Genomic DNA, 25,659 nt, shown 5'->3' with positions numbered 1-25,659 from the left:
TTTATTTATTTATACAATTTGATATATTATAAAATGTAATAATGTTTCTTAAATTTTCAAATATTTATTTTAACTAATCATAAAATGTATTATTTATTTAACATAATTTAATATATCATAAATGTATTAGTATTTCATAAAATATTTTTTATTTTTTATTAATAAATTTATTTATACAATTTACCATATAAAATCTAATAATACTTCATACAATTATAAAATTATATGTAATATTTCATGAATTTACATTCATCTATTTATTTATTTGTTTATTTATTTATATCATTTAACATATCAAATGTAAGACTTCTTATATATTTTTTTAATTTATTTTATATAATTTAACATAAAATGTATTAATATTTCATAAAATTTCAAAAATGTATTAATTGATTTATTTATTTATCCAGTTTGATGTATTATAAAATGTATTAATGTTTCTTAATTTCAAATATTTATTTCTTTTATTTAACTAATCATAAAATATATTATTTATTTATTTAATATAATTTAATATATCATAATGGAATTAGTATTTCTTTTTTAATTAATAAATGAATTAATAAATGTATACAATTTAACATTAAATGTAATAATACTCCATACAATTATAAAATTATAAAATAATATGTATTTATCCATTTATTTATATAATTTAACATATCATAAAATATCATGAAGTATTAATATTTCATACAATCAGAAATATTTATTTATACATTTTAACATATTATAAAATGTAAGATTTCATAAAATTACAAAAAAAATAATTTATTTATTTATTTATTTTATATAATTTAATATCAAATGTATTAATATTTCATACAATTACAACAATTTATTTATATAGTTTGATATATTGTAAAATGCAATATTTCTTAAAATTACAAATATTTATTTAACATATCATAAAATGTATTCATATTTAATAAAATTACAAAAATGATTTATTCATTAATTTATTCCTTCATACAATTTCACATAAAATGTAATCATATTTCTTAAAATTACAACAATGTATTTATTTATTTTATATCATTTAACAAATCATACAATGTATTATTATTTCCTAAAATTACAAAAATGTAATCATTTCTTTTTTATGTAACGTATAACATATAAAATGTAATAATATTTCATAAAATTAGAAATATTTATCTATTTATTTATTTTATATAATTTAACATGTTATAAAATGTAATAATATTCCATAAAATTACACAAATTTATTTATTTATTGCTTGCTGACTTACTTAAGTACTTACTAAATACTGTAGCTTCTACAGGCCACATATGCACACTTTCACTTTTTACAGTGCTGATATATATTACTGCACATAATATAGCTGACATACTATTACACATTTACTGCCATTAATAATAGCCATTAATGGACTGAAAGCAAACTCAGCATGAGGGCTGAAAATCCAACGCGCCGTTGACACATTGAGAATTACATTCTCAGCAGCACAAGATTTTATAGAAGAAATTAAACAACTCCAGAAACATCCACAAATACATATAAAATAATACACCGTACTAAACACGAACACACGCAACAACTGGAATACCATTAAAGACAAAAAGTATTGGGAGCGGCTGTCAAACATTAGTGGATCATGTTCACAGACACTTAACCGAATACTTCTGGGGCCCTTAAAAGAGGCATCATCACCATTAAATGTAACATGAGCAATGACACTGGTCAATAACCAGCAATACATGAAAAACAACAAGACATACAAGACATCTGAACAAAACTACCCTCCAGTAAAAAACAAAAAGAAAAAAAGAAGGGAAAATCAGGTCTCTTACCTTCCAGCAGGTCTCGTGCCAGACCCGGTTCTGCCCCTGTGGACCGAACAAAGTCTGACAGGACCGCATCCATGTCCAGAGTCATGGGATCATGTGGCTGTGCTGCCTGCCCTGCAGCTTCACGCTCTCATCTACACAAAAATTCACAGGAAATATCACATAAATTAATGTGAAACATCATGAGAAGGACAAACCAACAACAAAAACACGGACTGAGTGCAAATGCAGCATTACCAGTACATTAAGCTGTTATTTACAGTTTGATCACATTCAGATTAATCAGAGATGAATGCAGCATGAGGAATGAGTGATATGACTGAGGAGTGACTGCACTGAAAACAACAACAAAAAATGCTGTAGGATTTATCTTGAATCAATTTTCACTCAGAAATTGGTAGTCAGTTTCACAAATAAGTACAATGAAACAATACCTGCTAACAAAAATATGTTCTAAGAATGTTTGCTAATGTTCCCAATAAGATATGAAAACAGTTTTTCGAAATGGTCTCTGAACTTTCAAAATGTCCAGTATTTTAACAATTTTTCTTGATTGTAAACTTATGAAAATATTATTTCTGAAACAAGTACGCTGTAAAACGTTTATGATACATTTTAAGTCTCAAATCATTCTCAAATAAGTCTCAAGAAATGCCTTTTTTTCTGAAACTACATTAAAACTTATGTCAGACCAGCAGAATTTGTTAGCTGAAAGTCCAACTAAAAGTTTTAGGAGAAAAATGTTCCATAATATTTTTGTGCAAACATTTTGAAAAGAATATTAAACACCAGATAACTTTAAACAAACATTCTATTTACGTTTGTTCAGAACTTTGAGAGAACATTGCTGCAATGTTGAAGGAGAAGTCCACTTCCAGAACCAAAATTGACAGATAATGTACTCACCCCTTGTCATCCAAGATGTTCATGTCTTTCTTTCTTCAGCCATAAAGAAATTATGTTTTTTGAGGGAAACATTTCAGGATTTTCCCCCATATAATGGACTGATATGGTGCCCTGATTTTGAACTTTCAAAAAGCAGTTTAAATGCAGCTTAAAATGATCCCAAATGCAGTTGTAAACAATCCAAGCTGAGGAATAAAGGTCTTATCTAGCGAAACGATCTGTTATTTTCATAAAAATAATACAATGTATATACTTTTTAATGTCAAACGCTCATCTTGTCCCACTCTGCCTAAACTGTTTTTTTCCGGTTCATGACAGTTAGGGTATGTCGAAAAATCTCCCTCAACTTCAAAATCGTCTTATATCGCTGTTTTACCTTTTTGTTGATGGTGTTTGATCTTCTTTGCATGTTCCCTTTGCAAAGGCTGGGTCGGTACTTCTGCAGCGATGTAGGATGATTTTGAAATGATTTTTGAAGTTGAGGGAGAAAATACGATTGGAGTTTTTTCGACATACCCTAACTGTCTTGAGCCAGAATACACAGAGTTCAGGGAGAGCAAGACAAGACGAGCATTTGTGATTAAAAAAGTATTTAAATTGTATTTTTTTAATGAAAATAACTGATCGTTTCGCTAGATAAGACCCTTCTTCCTTGGCTGTTTACAACCACATTTGGGATCGTTTGAAGCTGCATTTAAACTACATTTTGGAAGTTCAACATCGGGGCACCATATCAGTCCATTATATGGAGAAAAATGCTGAAATGTTTAACTCAAAAAAACATAATTTCTTCATGACTGAAGAAAGAAGGACATGAACACATACACATACATATCTGTACTTTTTTGTTCTGGAAGTGGACTTCTCCTTTAATGGGTTACTCCACCCCAAAATGAAAATTTTGTCATTAATCACTTACCCTCATGTTGTTCCAAACCTGTAAAAGCTTCGTTCATCTTCGAAACAATTTAAGATATTTTGGATGAAAACCGGGAGGCTCATGACTGTCCGATTGAGTGCCAGGTAAATACCACTGTCAAGACCGAGAAAAGTATGAAAGACATTGTGAAAAGAGGCAATCTGCCATCAGTGGTTCAATCTACATTTTATGAAGCGATGAGAATAATTTTTGTATGCAAAGAAAAAAAAAATAACGATTTTATTCAACAATTCGTCTTGTCCACGTCATTTGGATTTGGAAATTTTGGGCAGTATCTGCTGGATGCAAACTGTGTAAGCCAGATACGCTGTTTTCATTCAGATCAAAGCGTAAATACATGTACAAAACGTATCCGTGTGGTGCGGCTGACACAGAACGGCATCTGCAGCTTGCAAAAAGTGTTCTCGTCGCTTCATAAAATCCAAACTGAACCACTGATGGCAGATGGACTGTTTTGACAATGTTTCATAGTTTTCTGGGTCTTGACAGTGGTATTTACCTGGCAGTCAAAGGGACAGTCAAAAGCGTCCCGGTTTTCATCCAAAATATCCTAAATTGTGTTCCAAAGACAAATGAAGCTTTTTATGGATTTGGGGTAGAGTAAACCTTTAACCAAAGTTCTGAGAACATAACCTGTTAGCTGGGAAGTAACTATAGGGTTATTCCATGTCAAATCAACCAAATTTCAAAAACTTCCTCAGCTCAAATTTTGATTTTGCTAATCTTTTTTCTGAAGAAAGATAGACATGTATAGTGATGAAAGCCAAAATTTTAAATGTCATGGATAAATATTTACTGAGTAATCCACTATTTTGTAGAGGGGGCAGTAAAAATGACTTGGTAGGTCTGTTAGTAAAATCTGTTGACTTTAGCAATCTTTGTTATGTGCCAATGGTGACCATTCAAAAATGGGGAAAGAGCACTTTCCAAGTTTTTCTCCAAAGTTTGCATGCCTGTAACTCAAGAAGCATTAAAAATATCTTAATGCCCCTTTAGATATTATGTCTTCACAAACTTTCCTTTTGACATCTTTATTTTTAAGGCCCTATATTGTTCGGTTCCAAAGATTTTGGAATTTTAATATGGCTCCAGGAGTAAATTGTTAAAATGTACACATTTTCAGTGGTCAAAAACTACTGTAAATCTGGGTCAGTTTGCAAAAATATTATGATTCTTTTCTTTTAAAGAGGAATGTCTGAAGAACAAATAATGTTGAAACTAGAGATGTATCTTGTTTCCTTCTGTCAAAACATCTGCTTTGAACACCCATGTCTGAGTGGCATAAATATTCTTTTTTCAAAGTTTGCGTGCCTATAACTCAAAAAGCATTAAATACATCGCACTATGATTTTAGATTCTAGCTGTTAATAAACTTTCCTTCTGGCATTTTTTATATTTAAGGCCCTGTATGGTTTGGTTCCAGAGATATTGGAATTTTAATATGGCTCCAGGAGTAAATTGGTACACATTTTCAGTGGTCAAAAACCAAATGTGGGTCAGTTTGCAAAAATATAATTCTCCTTTTCTTTTAAAGAGGAATTTGTGATGAACGAATAATGTTGAAACTAGAGATGTATCCAGTTTCCTTCTGTCAAAACAACTGCATTGAACAACCCTGTCTGAGTGGCATAAATATTCTTTTTCCAAAGTTTGCGTGTCTATAACTTAAGAAGTATTAAAGATATCGTAATATTATTCTAGATTCTAGTTGTTAATAAACTTCTCTTTCGGCTTCTTCATTTTAAAGGCCTATATTGTTCGGTTCCAGAGATATTGGAATTTTAATATGGCTCCAGTTTTAAATTGTTAAAAATGTACACATTTTCAGTGGTCAAACCGATTTACTACTGTAAATGTGGGTCAGTTTGCAAAAATATGATACTTCTTTTCTTTTAAAGAGGAATGTGTGAAAAAACAAATAATGTTGAAACTAGAGATGTACCTCATTTTGGGATTGAGGGTGAATTGCCTATATTCGTTGTAAGGCCTCATGCACCGAACCGAGATGCCCGTACTGTGACGGTTCAGTACAAATACATGTATCGTTACAACCCTAGTAAATATATATAAAAACAAAATCAAGACCAAAAGTGTTAGGAGCGCTGTCAGACATTAGCGGATCAAGTCACACATTAAATAAACATGAAATTCTGAAGCAGAACGACTAAGAAGGCATTTTCCTGTAAAACGTACGCCAGTAATCTGTTTCATTTACTTTGAAAAATCATTTTTACAGTGTGTGGACACTGATCGATTCTCACAACAGCTGACAGCAAGACACCTGGATATGATTATACAGCTAGAAATACTAATAAACTCCCAAAGAGAAGAGATAATGTTACACCAGTGCTTTCTGTGGGACGCAGCTGTTTGGCATAATGTGGTTTAATTACAGAAAGAAAGGAAAAACAGATAGTATTTTGAAGAATTTTGGACCCCATTGACTTTCATAGTATTTCCATACTATAGAACTGTCTGGTTACCAGTCAAAATATCATCTTTTGTGTTTCACAGAAGAAAGAAACTCATGCAGGTTTGGAACAACTTCAGGGTGAGTAAATGATGACAAGACTTTAGTTTTTGGGTGAACTGTCCCTTTAAGTGGTGGTGTGTCAATAACCTGTTGCATGCGTGTTTGTGGGTGTGTTCGGCTGTCACAAGGCCGTGCGAGTGAGTCACAGCGCTGGACAGCAGACAGACTGGTGTGATGTTTCAACACCGTGCTGACAGTATGCAGGCTGCGTGTGGGATTTTTCAGCTGGGACACGTTGGCTTTGACATTCTGCTCAAGGCCGTTTTTGTCATTGCCTTATGAAATGCGCCGTTGTTTGATGCTGGTGAGATCTGACCGAACCCAGCTATGCTGGCGGGAGGGAGGAACACCTACAGGTTCGCTGCAATAACAGAGGACTGTTTATCCTTGCACGTGTGCCGTGTGTCAGAGGGTCGGACCGACGGCCAACAGCTTCCGCACCATTTACGAAGCGTGACACAAAAATGAGCGGAATGTGATGCTGCCCACAGTGGAGAAAAAGCTTAACGGCCCACTACTGAGTGCAACTCATAGAAGCAAAACAAAATATGGATGGGTCACTAGAGTCTAATATAAGACAAAAATGGACTTGACTTGACAAATAGTATTAATGGTATATATTAGTGCTCTTAATCGGTTAAAAAAATTAAGCAATCGCACATTTTTTCGGAAATTAATCGTGATTAATCACGATTAATCTCACGTAACGTTAATATTTTTAAATATACTTTTATATTGCAGTAATTTCACTTTCAATCTTTAAATTGATGTAGAAACAACATAAAGACAGTGTATTTTTAATATTTGTTTAATGGCATCTTTGTGTATGACAGAAGGTGAGTAGGACTGTTTTTTTCCTATTATTTAACTATTGACTATAACCATTCAACATTACAATATAATTAAGAGCTATTCATTTTAACATTTATTAGACTTTAAATAATAGCTTCTAATTTAAGTGAACTTGAAACAATCTTCACATAAACCCATTATTTACCTGTGTCCTTCAGCAAGTAGGAAATATACAGAAATTGAATAAATCAAACACTAAATACTAAATATCGATAAATCCTTAAAGCTACAAAAGTTCTTGCTTTTCTTTTTTTTTTTTTGTTATTTAATTAACAGACATCACAGCAGCTGGGTTATTACACTGTAAAAAAAAAAATAAAAAAAAATACACAATTTGTTGACTCAACTTAAAATAATTTGTTACCCTGCTGCCTTAAAATTTGAAGTTCAGTCAACTCAAATAAGTTTAGTCAACTTGAAATGTTAAGTTGTACTAAGTGACAACTTAGATATTTGAGTTGGCTAAAAAAAAAAATTGGTTTGTTAAACTTAACAGCTGTGTTTGTTACCTGGCTGCCTTAAAATTGTAAGTTGAATCAACTCAAATATCTAAGTTGTCATTTAGTAAAACTTAACATTTTAAATTGACTAAACCTTTTTTTGAGTTGACTGAACTTCAAATTTTAAGGCAAATTATTTTAAGTTGGCTCAACAAATTGTTTTTTTACAGTGTAGGTTATTTGGCTGCTATTACTTTAAGAGCTGCCGCTGCTGAATGTGACGCAGATCTGACACGCATGCGCGTAGTTTCATTCGTCGTTTCACATGAAATGATACAGGCTACAGCGTGCACCACTCCAATTGACGCATGCGTGCTACAAGCACAGTATAACTGCTGATGGGACAGGTAACGTTAAATTAGTTTTTACTGAAATTTGTCCTACTGAAGCTCCCTCGTCACCTGTATCATTTCCACGCTTGTTTGACTAGCAGCCGGCGCTGAAGTGAAGTTGGAGTGTGTGTCTGAAAAGTCTCCCATTTGATGTAAAAGACATTCTGTGACTAAATAAACACACTTCTTGTCAAGAAAAAAAAAAAAAAACAGCAAATTTTATAAACTGACCAAATTTGTTAATACAAGTCACGCGCCAGCAAACTGTCCTTCCATTGGTCAAAGTTCCACGGTTTATTTTCCGGGATGCCGCTCATAGCTGTTATCCGTCAGGATGGAACGATAACAGCTTCGCAAGCTTATTGTTTGTTTTTTTGTAGCTGTCGTCAATTTATCATTTTGAGCAGGATTCATTAGGAAAACTTAAAAAAAAAAAAAAAAAACAACAACTACAAAGAAAAGCAATAAAACAGCATTATTAAAAAAAAGGCACATTTTATTTTGTCGAAGACGTGCTCATCAACAGACATTCACAGGTTCATTTTAAGAGGTATTAGCAAAATAACAAAGCTCCTGCATTTCATGGTACGCGCCAGGTTCCGAAACAACAGGCCAGCACCCAGTGAAATCACCCTAATTCATTCAAGTCCCCCAAGAAGGCTGGTGATTCACGTAAGACAAATGCACGAGATGAGAGAATAATGCAGAAACTCTCAACGTGAAATCGGTTCAGCACTGCAGCTGGAATTGCTCGCCAGTTCAGTGCTGAACAGTGTCTAGATCTTTCTCTGCATGTTTAAGAGAAAAATCAGACTGAACACGCACTCTGCAGTGACCAAACCTCTTATCAGCAGAAAGAATTGAAAGGCTAAGCTCCCCTTTGCTGAGAAGCATGTGTGGAGAGTGGAGAACAGGTCCAAAGTTTACTTTGGTAATAAGAGCAAGATTCATTTATTTGGGTCCGATGGGAAACATTCTGTTCTGCGTCAAACTGAGGAAAGACTGAAGACCAAGTGTGTAAACAAGTCAGTGAAAGGCAGACACAACATGTTTCTCAGCAAAGGTGAGCTTAGCCTTTTGATTCTTTCTGCTGATGAGAGGCTTGGTCACTACAGCGTGCGTTTTCAGTCTGACTTCTCTTAACAATATCAATTGTATAGCCTCTGTCAGCAAGTGGTTTCTTTTTGTGCATTTTCATAGGTCACATTTGTGCTGCCAGATGTTGTCAGGTTCAAACAGATGAGAGAATGACATAATCACAAATCCTGATGACCTTTACACAACCAGTGTCGTTAATATATAATGTGGGAAATTACAACAACATAACATACAATATATACATACAAATCAGTGTTACAAATTATTGAGATATTATATTTTATTTTTTTATTAGTTTGAATTAATGAATTAATTATTAATTAATAACAACTTATTTTTATGTTACAAAAGTTACAAAATTATTGTGATATATTTGTATTAATATTTTAAGATTGTAATAATTTTTTAAATAATATTTTAAGATTTTACTTATAAAAAAATAATTTTAAGTTTTTATTTTCAATTTAGTCCATTTTCATTTTAGTTAACGTTTTAGTCATTTTAATGTGTGTGTTTGAATTTTTTTAAAATATTAAATATTACTTAAATATTTTTTATTATAGATTTTAATTATTTTTATTTCAGTTTTGGTTGTTTTAGTACATCAAGTTAAACAAAATTAAATTAAGAAATGCTGCCATAGCAGCTAGATTTTTTAATGAATGAATTCATTAATTAATGTTTATTTGATATTAAGTAATCATTTTTATGGTTTTGTTTTAGGTTTCAGTGTTAGTTTTAGCTTTAGTTTACCTATAATAACCCTGATACAAATATATAATACTTCAATATTCAGAGGTAAATATTGTAGGGACTTGATTTTGCTTTTGAATTTTAAGTGTTTTCTTTTTTTTTATTTAATAAATTAATGAATACATTTATTAATTAATTAATAATTAATAAATAACTTATGGCGTATATATACTGTACATACAAATTAGTGTTACAAATTATTGGGCTGTTATATGTTTATTTAATATTTTAAATATTTTAATGTTTAATTTTTATATTGTCCATTTTCGTTTTAGTTAAAGTTTTTTGTAATCATTTCGATGTGTTTTTTTTTTTTTACATTTAAAAAATGTCTATTTTTATTTCAGTTATAGTTGTTTTAGTACATCAAGTAAAATTTTATTTTATTTTACTTATTTCAAATCAATGTTTTTTTTTTTTTTTTATTAAGTAATTATTTTCATGGTTTTAGTTTAACAGTAACCCTGATACGAATATATGTTAACTCAGTGTTAAATATTGTAGGGACCTGGTTTTGATTTTGAAAAAATATTTTTCATGTTTTTTTTTTTGTTTGTTTGTTTTTTAATTACTTAAATTTAATAAATTAATAAATAAATTAATTGTGCATAATAACACAAGTGGTTTTCATTAAGCAATTTAGCAGGGTAATCATGTGTTTAGGGACAATTTAGTGAATTAATATCTATAAAAACTAAATTAATAACTGAAAAAAGTAAATACTTGCTCCTTTTTTATAAGTAAAGTACTTTTCATATTTAGTATTAACATGGTCACTTCAAAACTACAGTTTAGCAGATAACTACATAAATAATGGCAAATCCTGAACCTTTATACAGTATGTCTGTCTTCACACGATTTTCTGTTTTGACACCAAAACCATATATCTTCCTCACTTCAAGATATTTTTCTTTTCATATACACTGCATTATTTATCAGAAAGCCCAGCACTTTAGCAGCAGTTTAGCTGACCCACTTACATCCTGCTGTTTGTATTGTGTGGTACGTGTGGGTCTCACCGTAAGCAAAACCAGTTCAGTAAAGTACTCAAAACATTAGCTCAAAATATCCAGCGCTTCCATATTTAAACCACTGGAATGTATTTGGGTATAAGTGTTTAAAAAATACCTCAGACAAATTTAAATTATGGATCCAGTGCCCACAGACTGACCTGTTTTGTAATATGTCACAACGATCCTCAGCTAATAAAACATAAATATGTCAAAAGCCACAGCCCCCCAAAAAACTTTTGTACAATTTCCAAATGTACTTGCTAACATGATTTTCAGATCTGGATTCAGTGTGATTTATGATGGAGTTTATTCTAGAGTATGTAAATCAAGTGGCGGCAGTGGTGGGTATTCATTTTTTTTTTCTTAAAAATAAATTCTTTCTTCTAGTTATCAAAACAGTTGGAATTTAGAGTACAGTTTTGAGTTCTGATAACAGAAATAGCTCTATATATCTTCAGTAAACATGGTGGCTTTAATTTTTGAGATCTCTACAGCATGAAATGTGAGTTCCTGGCAGTGAGAATCAGTCAAATGTAAAATGAACAGTGTTGTGGTTAATGTTTGAAACTAATGATGGCTGTTGCCTGACAGCAATAATGGTCTGTCAATAACAGCCAATTTAAAATCAGCACAGCATTTATAAAGAATCTCTAGTTCAGAATTATAATGCATATAATGAATTATATATATATAATTAAAATTGTTGTATATTAATATTATTAATATTAAAGAAAAACACAAACATTATAATATATATGTTATATTATTATTAACATTATTCTATAATCTGTTTATGTATTTTCTACTTATTAATTAAATTAAACTTGCATGTAATCATTAATATTAATGTAAACATATAAGTGTTATATTATAGTTATTATGTAATCTGTCATTAATTTATTTTCTATTAATTAATCAGAATATATTATAACGTAATATAATTAAACATGCATGTAATCATTAATATGAAAGTAAATATATAAATGATATGTTATATTAAAGAAATCTGTTCTTTAGATAGATAGATAATTCATACTTATATAGAATTAAACTTGTATATAATCATTCATATATAAATATAATTCATATATAAATAAATAATAACATTAATGTATTTATCAATGTTTATATCAATAATAATCAAATATTATTATTATTATTATTATTATATAGATAGATAGATAGATAGATAGATAGATAGATAGATATTCTTTTATTATAAAATGTCATTTATTCATTTTCTATTAATTAATCATAATATATTTTAATGTAATATAATTAAACATGCATGTAATCATTAATATTAAAGTAAACATATGTGTTGTATTATTATTATTATTATTATTACTATTACTATTATTATTATATAATCTGTCATTTACTTACTTTCTATTAATCATAACATATTATAAAGTAATATAATTAAACAAACATTTATATATTCACTTTCTCATTAATGACTACATTAATATGAAAGTAAATATATAAATGTTATGTTATATTATAGACTCTGTCATATAGAGATAATTCATACTTACATATAATTAAACTTGTATATAATCATTCGTACATAAATATAAATAATATCAATGTTTAAATCAATGTTTATATTAATAATAATTACATGTCATTAAATATATATATATATAGAGAGAGAGAGAGAGAGATTATTATTATTGTTGTTGTTGTTGTTGTTTGTTGTTATATAATCTCATTTATTTATTTATTTTCTATTAATTAATCATAATATATTTTAATTTTAATTAAACTTGTATATAATCATTCAAATATAAATATAAACTATTATTATTAAATATAGAAATGTTGTATGTATATTGATTATTATTTTAATTATATAATCTGTCATGTACTTATTTTCTATAGATAATTCATATTTACTGTATATAGAATTAAACTTGTATATTATCATTCAGATATAAATATAAATAAAATCAGTTAGATTACAGTTACATTATTATCATTATTATTATTATTATTATATAATTTTTTAGATTTCATAATAAATAAATGTTTTTTATCTTTTGCAACCTGTTGAAACAATGACTTCCAGTTGTTCATGATCAATGAACATTTAAATAATTATTAGTAGAAAGTCTAAATGTTTGAGAGGTATAAAGAGCCATTTCTAGCACCTGAAATAGTAGAGTATATAAAATATATACATATATTTAATTTATTAAAAAATCTACATCTTTTTTTTAAGATCAGGTTTGTTTCCCCCCATTTTTTTTTTTTTTTTCATGTAAATCAACACACGGCAAAAAATGTTTTGTAAAGACGGGTGTTAAAATTCTACGGAAATTTGCTTTTGTCAGACGTGATCAAAAATTCCGTGTAGGCTTTGTGAAGTTCCCGTGAAACCATCTGAATAAATGCCGACCGCATTAATAAAGGCATTCTTACTTTTTTTGTGTTCTCAATGGGAGTTGAGCAGCCACCTCACCACCATGCTTATGTCTGCGGTCACACAGTCTCTCAAGCACACTCTTCTCGTCTAGTCCATGGCTGGCAGGTGAGGAAGACTCAGGCTGAAATGCAGGCCTAAAAACAGAGAGCAAGAGAGAAAACGATTAGTGAACAAATCTCACATCAACTCCAGTGCCCTATAAAGCACAGTAATGTTATCTGACTTTAGCCACATTATGCAAGCGTGACCCAATATCCCAGTGACCCTCTTAAAACACCCCTACAATCTCATATTGCTGCAGTTTGCTCGAGCATACCCTTACAAACAGTGCATGAAATGTAGAGCAGCTTTAGTCCATGGAAATCCTCTGAAACAGCAGTGATCGTAGTTAATGGAAAATAAAATGTGAGTGTTTATGTCATTTACGTCACCGTCGCTACAGAACGCTGTTTAATCCAATACATCATCTGGAATGATGCTGTGATGAAAAGGTTTATAACTTTCAGGGGGGGAAAAGCAAAATATTATGATAGATAGAAGACTTGAGTGCATCAGAAGTAGAGCTGAGGAATGTGAAAGGTGAGTGAAGACAGAAACTTGAGCTTAGTAGTCAGAGATCACAGTGATGTAATGTTTTACATGAGCCTGTTCTCATGTCCCATTAGAGAGAAACATAACAAAGCCCGTCAACCGATGACAGACAGGAAATATAGTCAGTTTATTAAAGGAGAACACCACTTCCAGAACAACAATTCACAAATAATTTACTCACCCCCTTGTCTTCCAAGATGTTCATGTCTTTCTGTCTTCAGTCGTAAAGAAATTATGGTTTTTGAGAAAAGCATTTCAGGATTTTTCTCCATATAATGGACTTCATTGGTGCCCCCGATTTTGAACTTCCAAAATGTAGTTTAAATGCAGCTTCAAAGGGCTCTAAACGATACCAGCTGAGGAAGAAGGGTCTTATCTAGCAAAACGATCCGTCATTTTTTTTCGGAAAATAAAATTTTTATACTTTTTAAGCACAAAAGCTCATGTAGCACAGGCTCTGGGATGCGCGTTCACGACGCTACGTACTATTGAAGTCGAAAGGTCACGCGGAACGTAGGTGGAACTACAGACCCAGCGTTTACAAAGCGAACATGCAAAGACTAAGAAAGTGCAAGGAAGTTGCACAACGAAAAAGGTACAACGATGTCCTCCTCTTAAGTTGTAGGAGCAAATAAGATGGAGTTTTTTGCCATACTCAGTACACAGACGATGAACTTAGACGTGATTCGTAGTAGTGATGGGAAGTTCGGATCATTTTACTGACTCGGACCTTTGAGTCTCATTCAGCAAAATGAACTAATCTTTTTGAGTCATTTCGTTCATTTTAGCAAAATATAATTAAAATGTTACCTGTAACTTCCCTAACACATCTACTGCTTACACAAACGTTGATCACACTACAAACAAGACAAAACTATAATGCTATAAGAAACAGAAAAGATTAATTCATTGTTTACCTGGGTCTTTAGTCTATGATTAGCTCACCTCACCTCTTATCTGACAAGTTTTCAGGTTTGAGTCATTCGTTCATCCCGTGACAGCCCCATAAGATGAATGAACGACTCGAAAAACCCAACGACTTGAAACAGAACCTAATAATAAGGAGACAGAACCTAATAGAATCACTCCCCCGAGATCACTCGTTCTTCCCGAGTCACACTGAAGATTCGTTCAAAATGAAAGAATTGTTCAAGAACGACCCATTACTAATTTGTAGCGTCGTGGACGCGCATCCCAGAGCCTGTGCTACACAAGCTTTTGTGCTTAAAAAGTATACAAATTTATATTTGAGGAAATGCTTTCCTCAAAAAAACATAATTTCTCTATAACTGAAGACAGGAAGACATGAACATCTTGGATGACAAGGGGGTGAGTAAATTATTTGTAAATTGTTGTTGTGGAAGTGGACTTCTCCTTTAAGGTATTTCTGTGTGTGTGTGTACTTGTTTTTGCTACATTGTGGGGACCAAATGTCCCCACAAGGATAGTAAAACCTGAAATTTTTGACATTGTGGGGACCGGCCTGCGGTCCCCACAATGTTAAAAATGATTAAAAATAGTAAATGATGTTTATCTGAAAGTGTAATGATGCAAACATGTTTTCTGTGAGGGCTAGGTTTAGGGTTATGGTTGGGTTAGGGGATAGACAATATCGTTTGGTCAGTATAAAAACTATAGAAGTATATGGAAAGTCCCCACAATTCACAAAAACAAATATATGTGTGTGTGTGTGTGTGTGTGTTTCTGACCTAGTTATACTTCTGCAGAAATGTCTGATGAGACTGATAAGGTGCGATAAAAAAATTTCAGTTTTTGAGCCAAACGCAGGGTTAATTCTAGGATTTTAACCTCCTGAATATGAGGTATCATTGCTTACAGGACTATCTCCTGCAAGAGGTCACAAGTTCAGAGCAACAGCTCAACTGGTTTGTCAGTAAAAATTCCCTTTTGTCTGGCTTATGTTTAGTAAAATTCCACACGTATTTGTCAGCCATTTCAGTATTTATTTAGCTTTTTTTTTTTTTTTAATTGAATTCCAAAGATATTTTCAACCATTTAAGTATTAATTAAAACATTAATTAACTTTATTAAATTTATTTATTAGGCAGTTTTAGCTAAATTCCACAGATATTTTTCAACCTTTACAGAATTTAGTTATTTATTTTCATGCATATGCTTATGCATATTTTTATGGGTTTTTTTTCCACTTTAGTTTTTAGTAATTTGAGAAAAAATATTCTTCAGTCACTGTTTGTTTGTTTAATATACTGTATATTAATTTCATATGTACTTATTCATTTATTTATAGATAATATATATTATTTATTGATATTACTATTATATTATTTATGGACATTTTAATAAAATTCTACCAAAAAAAAAAAAAAAAATATATATATATATATATATATATATACTGTTTTTTTGTTTATTTAATATACTTTATATTAATTTATTCTTAAAAATAAAGGTTCCAAAAGGGTGTTTTTGCAGTGATGCCATAGAAGAACCGTTTTTGGTTCCCCAAAGAACCTTTCAGTGAACAGTTCGTAGAAGAACCATTTTGAAAAACATTTAAAAAATCTAAAGAACCTTTTTTGACTATAAAGAACCTTTTCTGCATTTGAAAGTTTCTATGGATGTTTAAGGTTCTTCATAGAAACATTGATGCCAATAAAAAACCTTTGTTTTTAAGAGTGTAGGCAAATTCTAGATATTTTTCAGCCATTTATTTATTTGTTTGTTTGTTTGTTTATCAGATTCTTAGTTAAATTCCACAGATCAGCCTTTCATTCATTCATTCTGCAGTTTTAGCTAAATTTCAGATATTTTTCAACCATTACAGAATTTATTTTTATGTATTTTGTTTCATTTTTAGCACTTCAATATGTATATTCTTCAGCCACTGTTTGTTTAATATACTGTATATTAATTGATGTAACTGCCATTTCATTATGTATGTATGTATGTATGTTTATATGTATTTATTTATTTATAGATAATATATTATTTATTGATATTCATATATTATTATTATTATTATTATTATTAATTTGTTTGTTTATTTGGCAGTTTTAGATAAATTCCACAGATATTTTTTTTAACCATTACAGAATTTATTATTATTTTTAGTTGAATTTGAGAAATATTCTTGAGTCACTGTTTGTTTGTTTGTTTGTTTGTTTGTTTGTTTAATATACTGTATATTAATTTATGTAGCTGACATTTTAGTTAAATTCCACATATATTTTTCAGCTATTTTATTTATTTAACAGATATTATTTAGTCATTTCAGCATGTCTATGTTTGTATATATTTTTTTTATTACATTTATTTACTTACTTACATATAATATATTATATTATTTATTGATATTATTATTATACTATTTATGAACATTTTAATGAAATGTTTGTTTATTTATTTATTTATAATTTAATCTTATTTTATGTTAAATTCCATATCTTTTCTAGCCATTTCAGTGTGTATGCATGTATGTATTCACTTATATACTAATAATAATATACTATATTATTTATTGATATTATTGTGTAATTAATGTATATTTCAATTAAATGGCACATATCATTTTCAGCCATTTATTCATTTATTTATTATTTAGTTAGTTAGTTAGTAGATTTTTTAGTTAAATCCTACAAATATTCTTAGCCATTCCATCACCAAAAGTATAAAAGTATATAGTTTGAATAATAAAACTAAATTGGTTTATATCCAGTGTCAAAAAAGAATTAATAAAACAAAACTATAGAAAAGAGATGCCATATTAACTTGCAATGGTTTTACAGTAGTAACTGTAGCAACTAAAGTATTTTTGAAGAGACTATGATATTTTTTGTAAGATGTGTGTGTGTTTGTGTGTACTGTGAACGATGAGGTCATTCTTCAGGCAGTGTGAATCTACGCTGCACAAAAAATAATATGCATACACAAAACACGCTATATCTGATGCCTCAGCAGGCCCAAAGTCTCATACGGCAGCAGTTTTTCCACCAAGATCTCTTTGAGCCGCTGTAACCTCAAGAAGCAAGAATCACAATACATAATTCACAGCTATGCATGCTGTACATTTCACTCTCCTCCCCTCAGAATAGCGGCTCGCAGCTCTGACAGGCCATTTATAGAACGGCTGAGTCTCATTTCACAGCATTAGACTGGGGAAGAGTGACAGGCAAAGAGATGGACAACTACATTAGCCCAAAGGGTCAAAGGTCACGGCTTTTAGGAAGAAGAGAGGAAAGCTTGCGTCAAGAGAACTTCTATCCAAATTTCTATATGTAAACGTACTCCTAAAAACTGACAAAACTATTGTATTATTTTTCAATTCATTTTATTTTTAACCAGACAGGCTCATTTAAAATTTACAGTCTGGAAAATAGACCAAAATTTTTCTTCTGCTTTTTTCTTCTTAAGCAAGGCTTTTAGGACTCTCTTTGAGATGCCAGTAAAATCTATATATTGAATTTGTTAAATAATGTTTTTAGTCTTTCCTGTGACAGGCGGCCCAGAGAAAATTCAAGCTTACAAAAATTAAATGCCAGATACAGTTTATTGTGTAGCCAAAATACCAATAATTAACAGAAAAAAGCACAATGCTTTACTTTTAATTAAAAACAAGCTGAAATTATTTTGAAATGCTTTAGTACTTTCAAGTATTTATTCAAAAAGATGAAATAAATGAAAATATGCTCTCTTATAGTTCTTTACAGCATATTAAAATATAATAAACAATAAAGTAAAAAAGTTTATTTTTTAATAGACACAAAGAAAAATAATAATAATAACATTAATCAGTATCGTGATTCCTATTTTTGCTCCTTTAATTAAAAAATAAATGAATAAATAAAACAAAATAAATAATAAAATTTTAAAAAATCAGTTCAAGAAAAATAGCTATATAGATCTATTGTAGATATAATATATAATCACATAATATAAATTTATATATATATATATATATATATATATATATATATATTATCATTTCTATAATGTAATTTTAATTTAAGTATATAATAAATGTACACATTTAAATAACAGAATAAATATCTATAAATGTATTATTATATATTATTATATAAATAATATAATAAATACATTTATAAAAATTCTATAAAATATTATTATAACATATTGTTACAAACATGTTATATAACAATGTTATATAGATAGATAGACACACAAAGTTATATATTATACATACAAGACTATAACATAATACAATTATAAAATATAATAATAATAATAATAATAATAATAACAACAATAATAATAATAATAATAATAATGACTGATGATGATTTAATTTCCATTGTGTTATAAAGCAGAAAAGAAATTATAAAAATCTCAACAATTATTATTAACAAAAACAATATAATTCTTAATTTTTATTCTATAATTATTTAAAGATCTTAATTATATATTATTTATATACTATTTATTGTTTTATAATAAATGTAAAATTACTTACATTTAAATTATTTAGTTACACAGACTTTTTTCCAAAAAAAAAAAAAAAAAAAACTTCAAAAACAGAATAGAATACAATGCCATGAAAATAAAATATAATAATAATAATAATAATAATAATTCCATTCTTTAGATAAAATTTTTAACAAATTAATAATAATTAATAAACAATATTTTTTTGTCTGCAAACCCAAAGACTATGCTATGGCATTTGAGACATTTTAAGACTTTAAAAGGAAATTTGCTCAAACAAACAAAATCAGTTCAAGAAAAAATAGAGAGACTACACTAGCGAAAAATAAATATACCAAAATGTGTTTAAAATACATTTATTTCATGCTAAGTTTACTACAAATACATTTACATATTATGTACTTTAAAAATACCCTGCAATTGTACTTTTAGTGTACTAAACTGGAATAAAGTCTGCTAAATTAAAACTAATTTTGTACTTAACGTACTTTAATTGTGCAGAAGTAATGCTGAAGTCCAACTAAAGATATACTTAAGTATATTTGATTATGCTAAAGTATTGTATTGCAAGTATGCTTTAGGTACACTTTAAATATTTAGCATTTAAAAGACCAATATTATTTAAAGATCATACAGTCCTCATGAATAGTGACATTAAAACATATTTTAGGATTATTAATGAGAAACGTACACTGTGCACAAGTAAATCAAACAAAGTTTAATTACACTTTTTATATCAATAAGTCTCAAGTAATATGTCAGTAAATATGCTAATAGATTTGAACTAGCATTTTAAATCTATTACTTTTTTTTTTACTAGGGTAAGCACTGAGAAAATCTCTATTGTAGTATTTGTAATTCACTTAGTAAAACAAACATTCAGAGGTCAAAGAAGGGTTTTATGGGAATTTAATGAGTCAAACCTGCATCTACTATTGACATTCATAACCTTTTTCTCTTAAAAAAAAAAAAAGTGCAGAGATACCTCTCTGACTGACTCCCACGGCTTCTTAAGAAACCTTTTAAAGCTGTAAATGAAGCAAATTAGGAAAACCCTGAGTAGCAGAAAACACTTTGTTTATCAAATATAATTTCCACCCACATGTGCATTCATAGAAACACACATATACACTCAAAACAGGAAACAGTTTGTTTACACGTCACGCTGCATTGACCCGCACGCACCACGGCCTGCAGGCTTCTAGTATTTATGAGCCGCACGTTAACAAGCTCAAAAACATTCACAGTGAAAGTGCGAGCACGAGAAACAGAAAGACCCTCGCTCTCACCTCCACCTACGATGTGAGCTGCTGTAAAACACTTTCCACGGGCCGGCTTCACAGCCTCACCTCAGTCAACAGAGGAGCCATTGTCACCATCAACAATAACAGCCACGCACTCATTCATCACATTTCCCTGTTCTCCCGCTGATGATCAATGTTTCCACGGCTAAATTTAACACAGTAACCTTCATAATTGCGCTCTGAGGCTGCGAGGTTTATTTTCAGAGCGTCAGACGTCTGGCAGCGGTGGAAAAATGTGCCATCACACACTACTGATATGCAAAGCAAGTGTGAGAATTATGGGAAGCAATTACTCACAATTTCTCTACAACATGTACATTGAGTAAGTTCGCACGGAGACATCAGTGTTTTAGTTATTAAATTAAAATAGTAATAAATGTCTACATTTAAATAATAAATATCTGATTATATAATAAAAAAATTGAAATATTATGACAAATAAAAACATTTCTGAAAACCCTAAAAAATATTGTAAAGACATATATATATATATATATACACACATATAATTAATAATACATGATGATTATTTAATTACGTTAAAAAGCAGAAATAAAATTTAAAAAATAATAAATTATATAATTTTTGGGCTTATTAATATTTATTACATTATTATTTACATGTTTATTTCATCTAAGATTTAAATGACATATTATTTCAATTATATATATTCTTTAATATAAAATATAAAAATTATTTTCATTTTAAATTATTTAATTACATGGACTTCCACTATAGAATAGAATAGAATAGAATAGAATAGAATAGAATAGAATAGAATAGAATAGAAAAAAAAATGTACAATTTATTCATTGGCTTCTATTTCTTTTCAAATGTATTTATTTTAACTATCCTAGTTATTTACAACAATATTTTGTACCTTTTTCTTCAAATTATCAAGTTAGACATTCTGTTCAGACCTATTTCTTTGTTCCTCATGTTAAAAAAGCTTTTATGTTTAAAGCCCCTATTGACTGGAACAATTTACCTGCGTATATTCGAACTATTACATCATTTAAGATGTTTAAGCAAACTTTGTTTTCACAGTTTGCTTTGGTTTGTACATGTTATTATTGAAAATGGTACTGTTGTTTTTTGTTTTTTTTTGTGTATTGGATCCACTGATCAGTGTATAGTGTATTTTGTATTAGGTGTTTTGTTGTATATTTGTTACTAGCTTTTAATGGCTAGTTAATCATTTTGTGGTGCTTTTTTTTTGTTTTGTTTTTTTTTGTTTATCGTTTGTGTTTAGTGTTGTTTAAAGATGTATCGTTAATGTGTGTTTTGTTTTGTTTTATGTTGCAAATGTATTGCATTGTGTTCTGGGACCCCCTCGAAAACGAGATGGTACATCTCAAGGGGTTAATCCTAATAATAAATAGACATTCTCATATATAATGAAAATACATTTATTTAATATTATATATACACAATAATATATCATTCTAAATAAAATATAAGAACAACAATTATTTAATTTCCATTGTTAAAAAACAGAAATTAAATAATAAAAACTAAACCATTAATATTAATAACAATTTAATTATTCATATTTATTATATTATTATTTACATTTTTATTTAAGATTTAAACAATATCGTTTAAATTATATTTTATTATAATATACAATTACATTTAAATTATTTAATTGTATAGAATTTTCCCCAAAAGACAGACAGAATAGAATAAAATAAAATACCATAAAAATACAATACTTTAAAAGTAATAATAATAATAATGATAACAGATTACTATTTAATTTCCATTGTGTTAAAAAGCAGAAATAAAATAATATTATTACATTTATAAAATTGATTAAAAAAATCATAAAATGATTACCAACATCAAAAAAATAATTATTAAGATTTATTATGTAACTATCTGCATTTTTATTTCATTTAAGATTTAAATGATATATTATTTAAATTATATTTCATTATAAATATAAAATTACATACATTTAAATAATGTAATTATATGGACTTTCCCCCAAACACTAGAATAGAATAGAATAGAATAGAATAGAATAGAATAGAATAAATATAAAAAAATAGATTTTTTCTCCTATTTATTCTCTACCGTTATATTATAATTGAATAAATAATAAAAAATACATTTATTTAGTAATAATTATTACATTAAACTATGTGCAAATGTTAATCACTTAAATTATGCTATTTCACAGCCCTAACATATTATATTATATTATATTTTATATTATATTATGCCTTGCATATATTGTTATATTTTGTCTAGAGACACGCACACTTCAACAACACTGCTGTCATGTCTATACAACTTGATGAATGCACATACTCAACGAATCCATCGCTGATCTATGAAGCTTTGCTGAAGACAGGTTAAAGAGGACTGCTGACACTCGTGGACGTAATGAGTACCATTCATCACGCCTGCCGATAGAGACACGGCATCCACACAACAACATCTGTGTGAGTGTGTGTGTGTGTGCCGCATTATTCAAGCGTTTCCACAGGTGCTCTTCATGTACACCCACCACACACACAAACACTCACCTGGCTGCGTTCCCTCACACTGAGCCTTCAACACGGAGCCGATTACCTCATAGACCTGCAAAGCCAAAGACACACAGCTGCAGGTCTAGCAACCCCAAGGAATTCTGGGATAGAAGCCCAGCGATGAAAATAAGGCTCAGGACGTGTCACGCAGTGCTCATTCATCCATGTGTGCTTTAACAAGGCCAGACTCAGGGTTTACAAAACTCTGCGCTGCTTTCTATAAGAGCCTCTCTATGAGACGCACACTAACCGCAAACAAGGAGGCTTTCAAACGGTCTCATGACTCGCTTTCTACTTCACGCAATGTTGTTTTATTAAATGGGTCCTAATGAATCATCAAAGGAAATACTGCGGGTTCGAATTAAGTTCTAGTGACAGAATTTGTGGTTTGTTACTGTAGTAACAATGATAATGTAGTGCCAACTGACTCTCGAGTATAAATTACCCATGGTTTTACTACAAATAAAACCAAAAAATCATGGTTACTATACTTAAGCCATAGTAACTACAAATTAACCATGGTTTTGGTATTCTAACCATAGTTTAACCTTGGTATTTGTAGTAAAACTATTTTGTTTGTTTTTTAAATAGTAATACGGCAAAAAAAAACATGGTTAAGCCTACTACACTTTTACTATAATAAAACCTAAAACCAAAAACCATAGTTAATTTTTGGAAGGGCTACAGCATTAGTTGAGATTTTTTCCCTTGAGAAAATTTGGCATGTACTGTACCTGATATATATCCAAAGTAATTGAATCGAATCGAAAGCTTGTGAATCAGAATCATCTAAATTGTGAAAGTTGTGTCAAAACCAGTGAACTACAATTCTATCATGTGTGGAGGAAATATATTATACATCTCAGTAAACCTCTTTACACACTATTTCTTGACCAAAACCAATTTGAAAGTGCTGCAATGTTCCTAAGTGCCCTGTACGCACATAAAACACACATTTCCTCATAAATGGCTTATACGGTTACAGCATCAGATGGTTATGAAGATAGATCAAATAAATGAGAGTAATTACTGCTCCAGCGCTTGCTCATTTGGCTGTGATACGATGTGTTTTTGTGTAAAGTCGAGGGTCTCTGCGTGTCGTGCAGAAGCTCAGAGCTTCTGACGATCACAAGAACTTGCTGCTTTTTGTATTTGATCACCACAACAAAACACATGAGGCGTGAGCTAGAGTGAGACAGAGAGATGCAGAGAAACACCCACCACAGTGAAACCACAATAGCCTGTTTACTGTTTGGTAACACTGAGAAACCAGTCCAGAGATCATGAAGATAACTAAATCGGCTCTACCTCAAGACGTCTGCATGGTGGATGATATATAACAGGCTGGAAACTTCTAAAAAAAAAATGCATTGAAAGAGTAACCTGAATATTATGTAGATTGTCTGGACGGGCGTTTTTGATTTAGGTCAGTAAATAAACATTTAGAAATCACTCAAAACTATAAAGCAACACTCAAACAACTTTTTACCTAACAGCTGTTCATTCTCAAAGAACAGATGTAGAATTTTTGAAGTGTAGCAGTTAGAACCGAAAAGAAAGAAAGAAAGAAAGAAAGAAAGAAAGAAAGAAAGAAAGAAAGAAAGAAAGAAAAAAGAAAGAAAGAAAATTTGTGCCCACTGAGATCAGAAAGCAATACTGACATATTCTAATAACTATTTACAACAGCAACATTATTATTATTATTATTATTATTATTATTATTTTTCCATTATTGAAATATGAATATTATTTTTTAAATATTATTATAATATAATGATAAATTAATAATTTATTATTATAATCATTATATTACCATAATTATAATAATTATTTACAACATTATTATTATTATTATTATTATTATTATTACTACTACTACTACTATTCCATTTTTGGAATAGTAACAAAAAAAAATTACAAAATGTATCATTTGTAATTATAATAATTTTATTATTATATTATAATAATTATTATTTACAGCATTACTATTATTATTTCCATTTTTTAAATAAAATAAAATGATACGATATTAATAATGTATAACTATAATCATTCTGTTATAATAATTATTATTATTTACAGTATTATTATTTTTTCCCATTCTTTAAACAAAAAATAATAATAAAATAAAATGGTAAATAAATCATTCATAATTATAATCATTATATTACATAATAATAATAATAATAATAATAATAATTATTATTATTATTATTATTATACTAATAATAATAATGATTAAATAAATAAAAATAATAATAAAATAACATGAAAATTTAATAATTTATAATTATAATCACAAAATCATTAAAAATGAATAAAAATAAAAACATTAAAATAAAATGATAAATTATTCATTTGTAATTATAATCATTATATTATTATATTATAATAATTATTTACATTATTATTATTATTACATTATTACTTCCATTCTTTAAATAAAACATAATTAAAATAAAGTGATAAAATAACTATTTATAATTAAAATCATTATATTATTATATAATAATTATTATTTATAACATTATTATTATGATAATAATAATAATAATTAGAATAATAATAATAATGATTAAATAAAAATAAAAAATAATAAAATAAAATGAAAATTTAATAATTTATAATTATAATCACAA

The 25,659-nt window shown here is 29.1% G+C and overlaps 1 protein-coding gene across 2 annotated transcripts in view; it reads right to left on the bottom strand.

The window, feature by feature from the left end:
- The window catches only part of otud7a (OTU deubiquitinase 7A), a 110,790-nt gene that overhangs the window by 57,244 nt on the left and 27,887 nt on the right, over positions 1–25,659 (bottom strand). For both annotated transcript variants that reach the window (XM_051099064.1, XM_051099065.1), the window contains exons 2-3: positions 13,165–13,301; positions 1,816–1,946 (exon numbers count right to left, since the gene is read on the bottom strand). In XM_051099064.1, the coding sequence (XP_050955021.1) occupies positions 1,816–1,900 (85 nt within the window). In that variant the 5' untranslated portion in view covers positions 1,901–1,946; positions 13,165–13,301. The remainder of the gene's footprint in view (positions 1–1,815; positions 1,947–13,164; positions 13,302–25,659) is intronic.

Source organism: Labeo rohita, chromosome 25 (assembly GCF_022985175.1).
Source record: "Labeo rohita strain BAU-BD-2019 chromosome 25, IGBB_LRoh.1.0, whole genome shotgun sequence".
In the NCBI taxonomy this organism is placed as follows: domain Eukaryota; kingdom Metazoa; phylum Chordata; class Actinopteri; order Cypriniformes; family Cyprinidae; genus Labeo; species Labeo rohita.
Note: the sequence above shows the minus strand (reverse complement) of the source record. Positions and strands in the feature narration are given on the sequence as shown.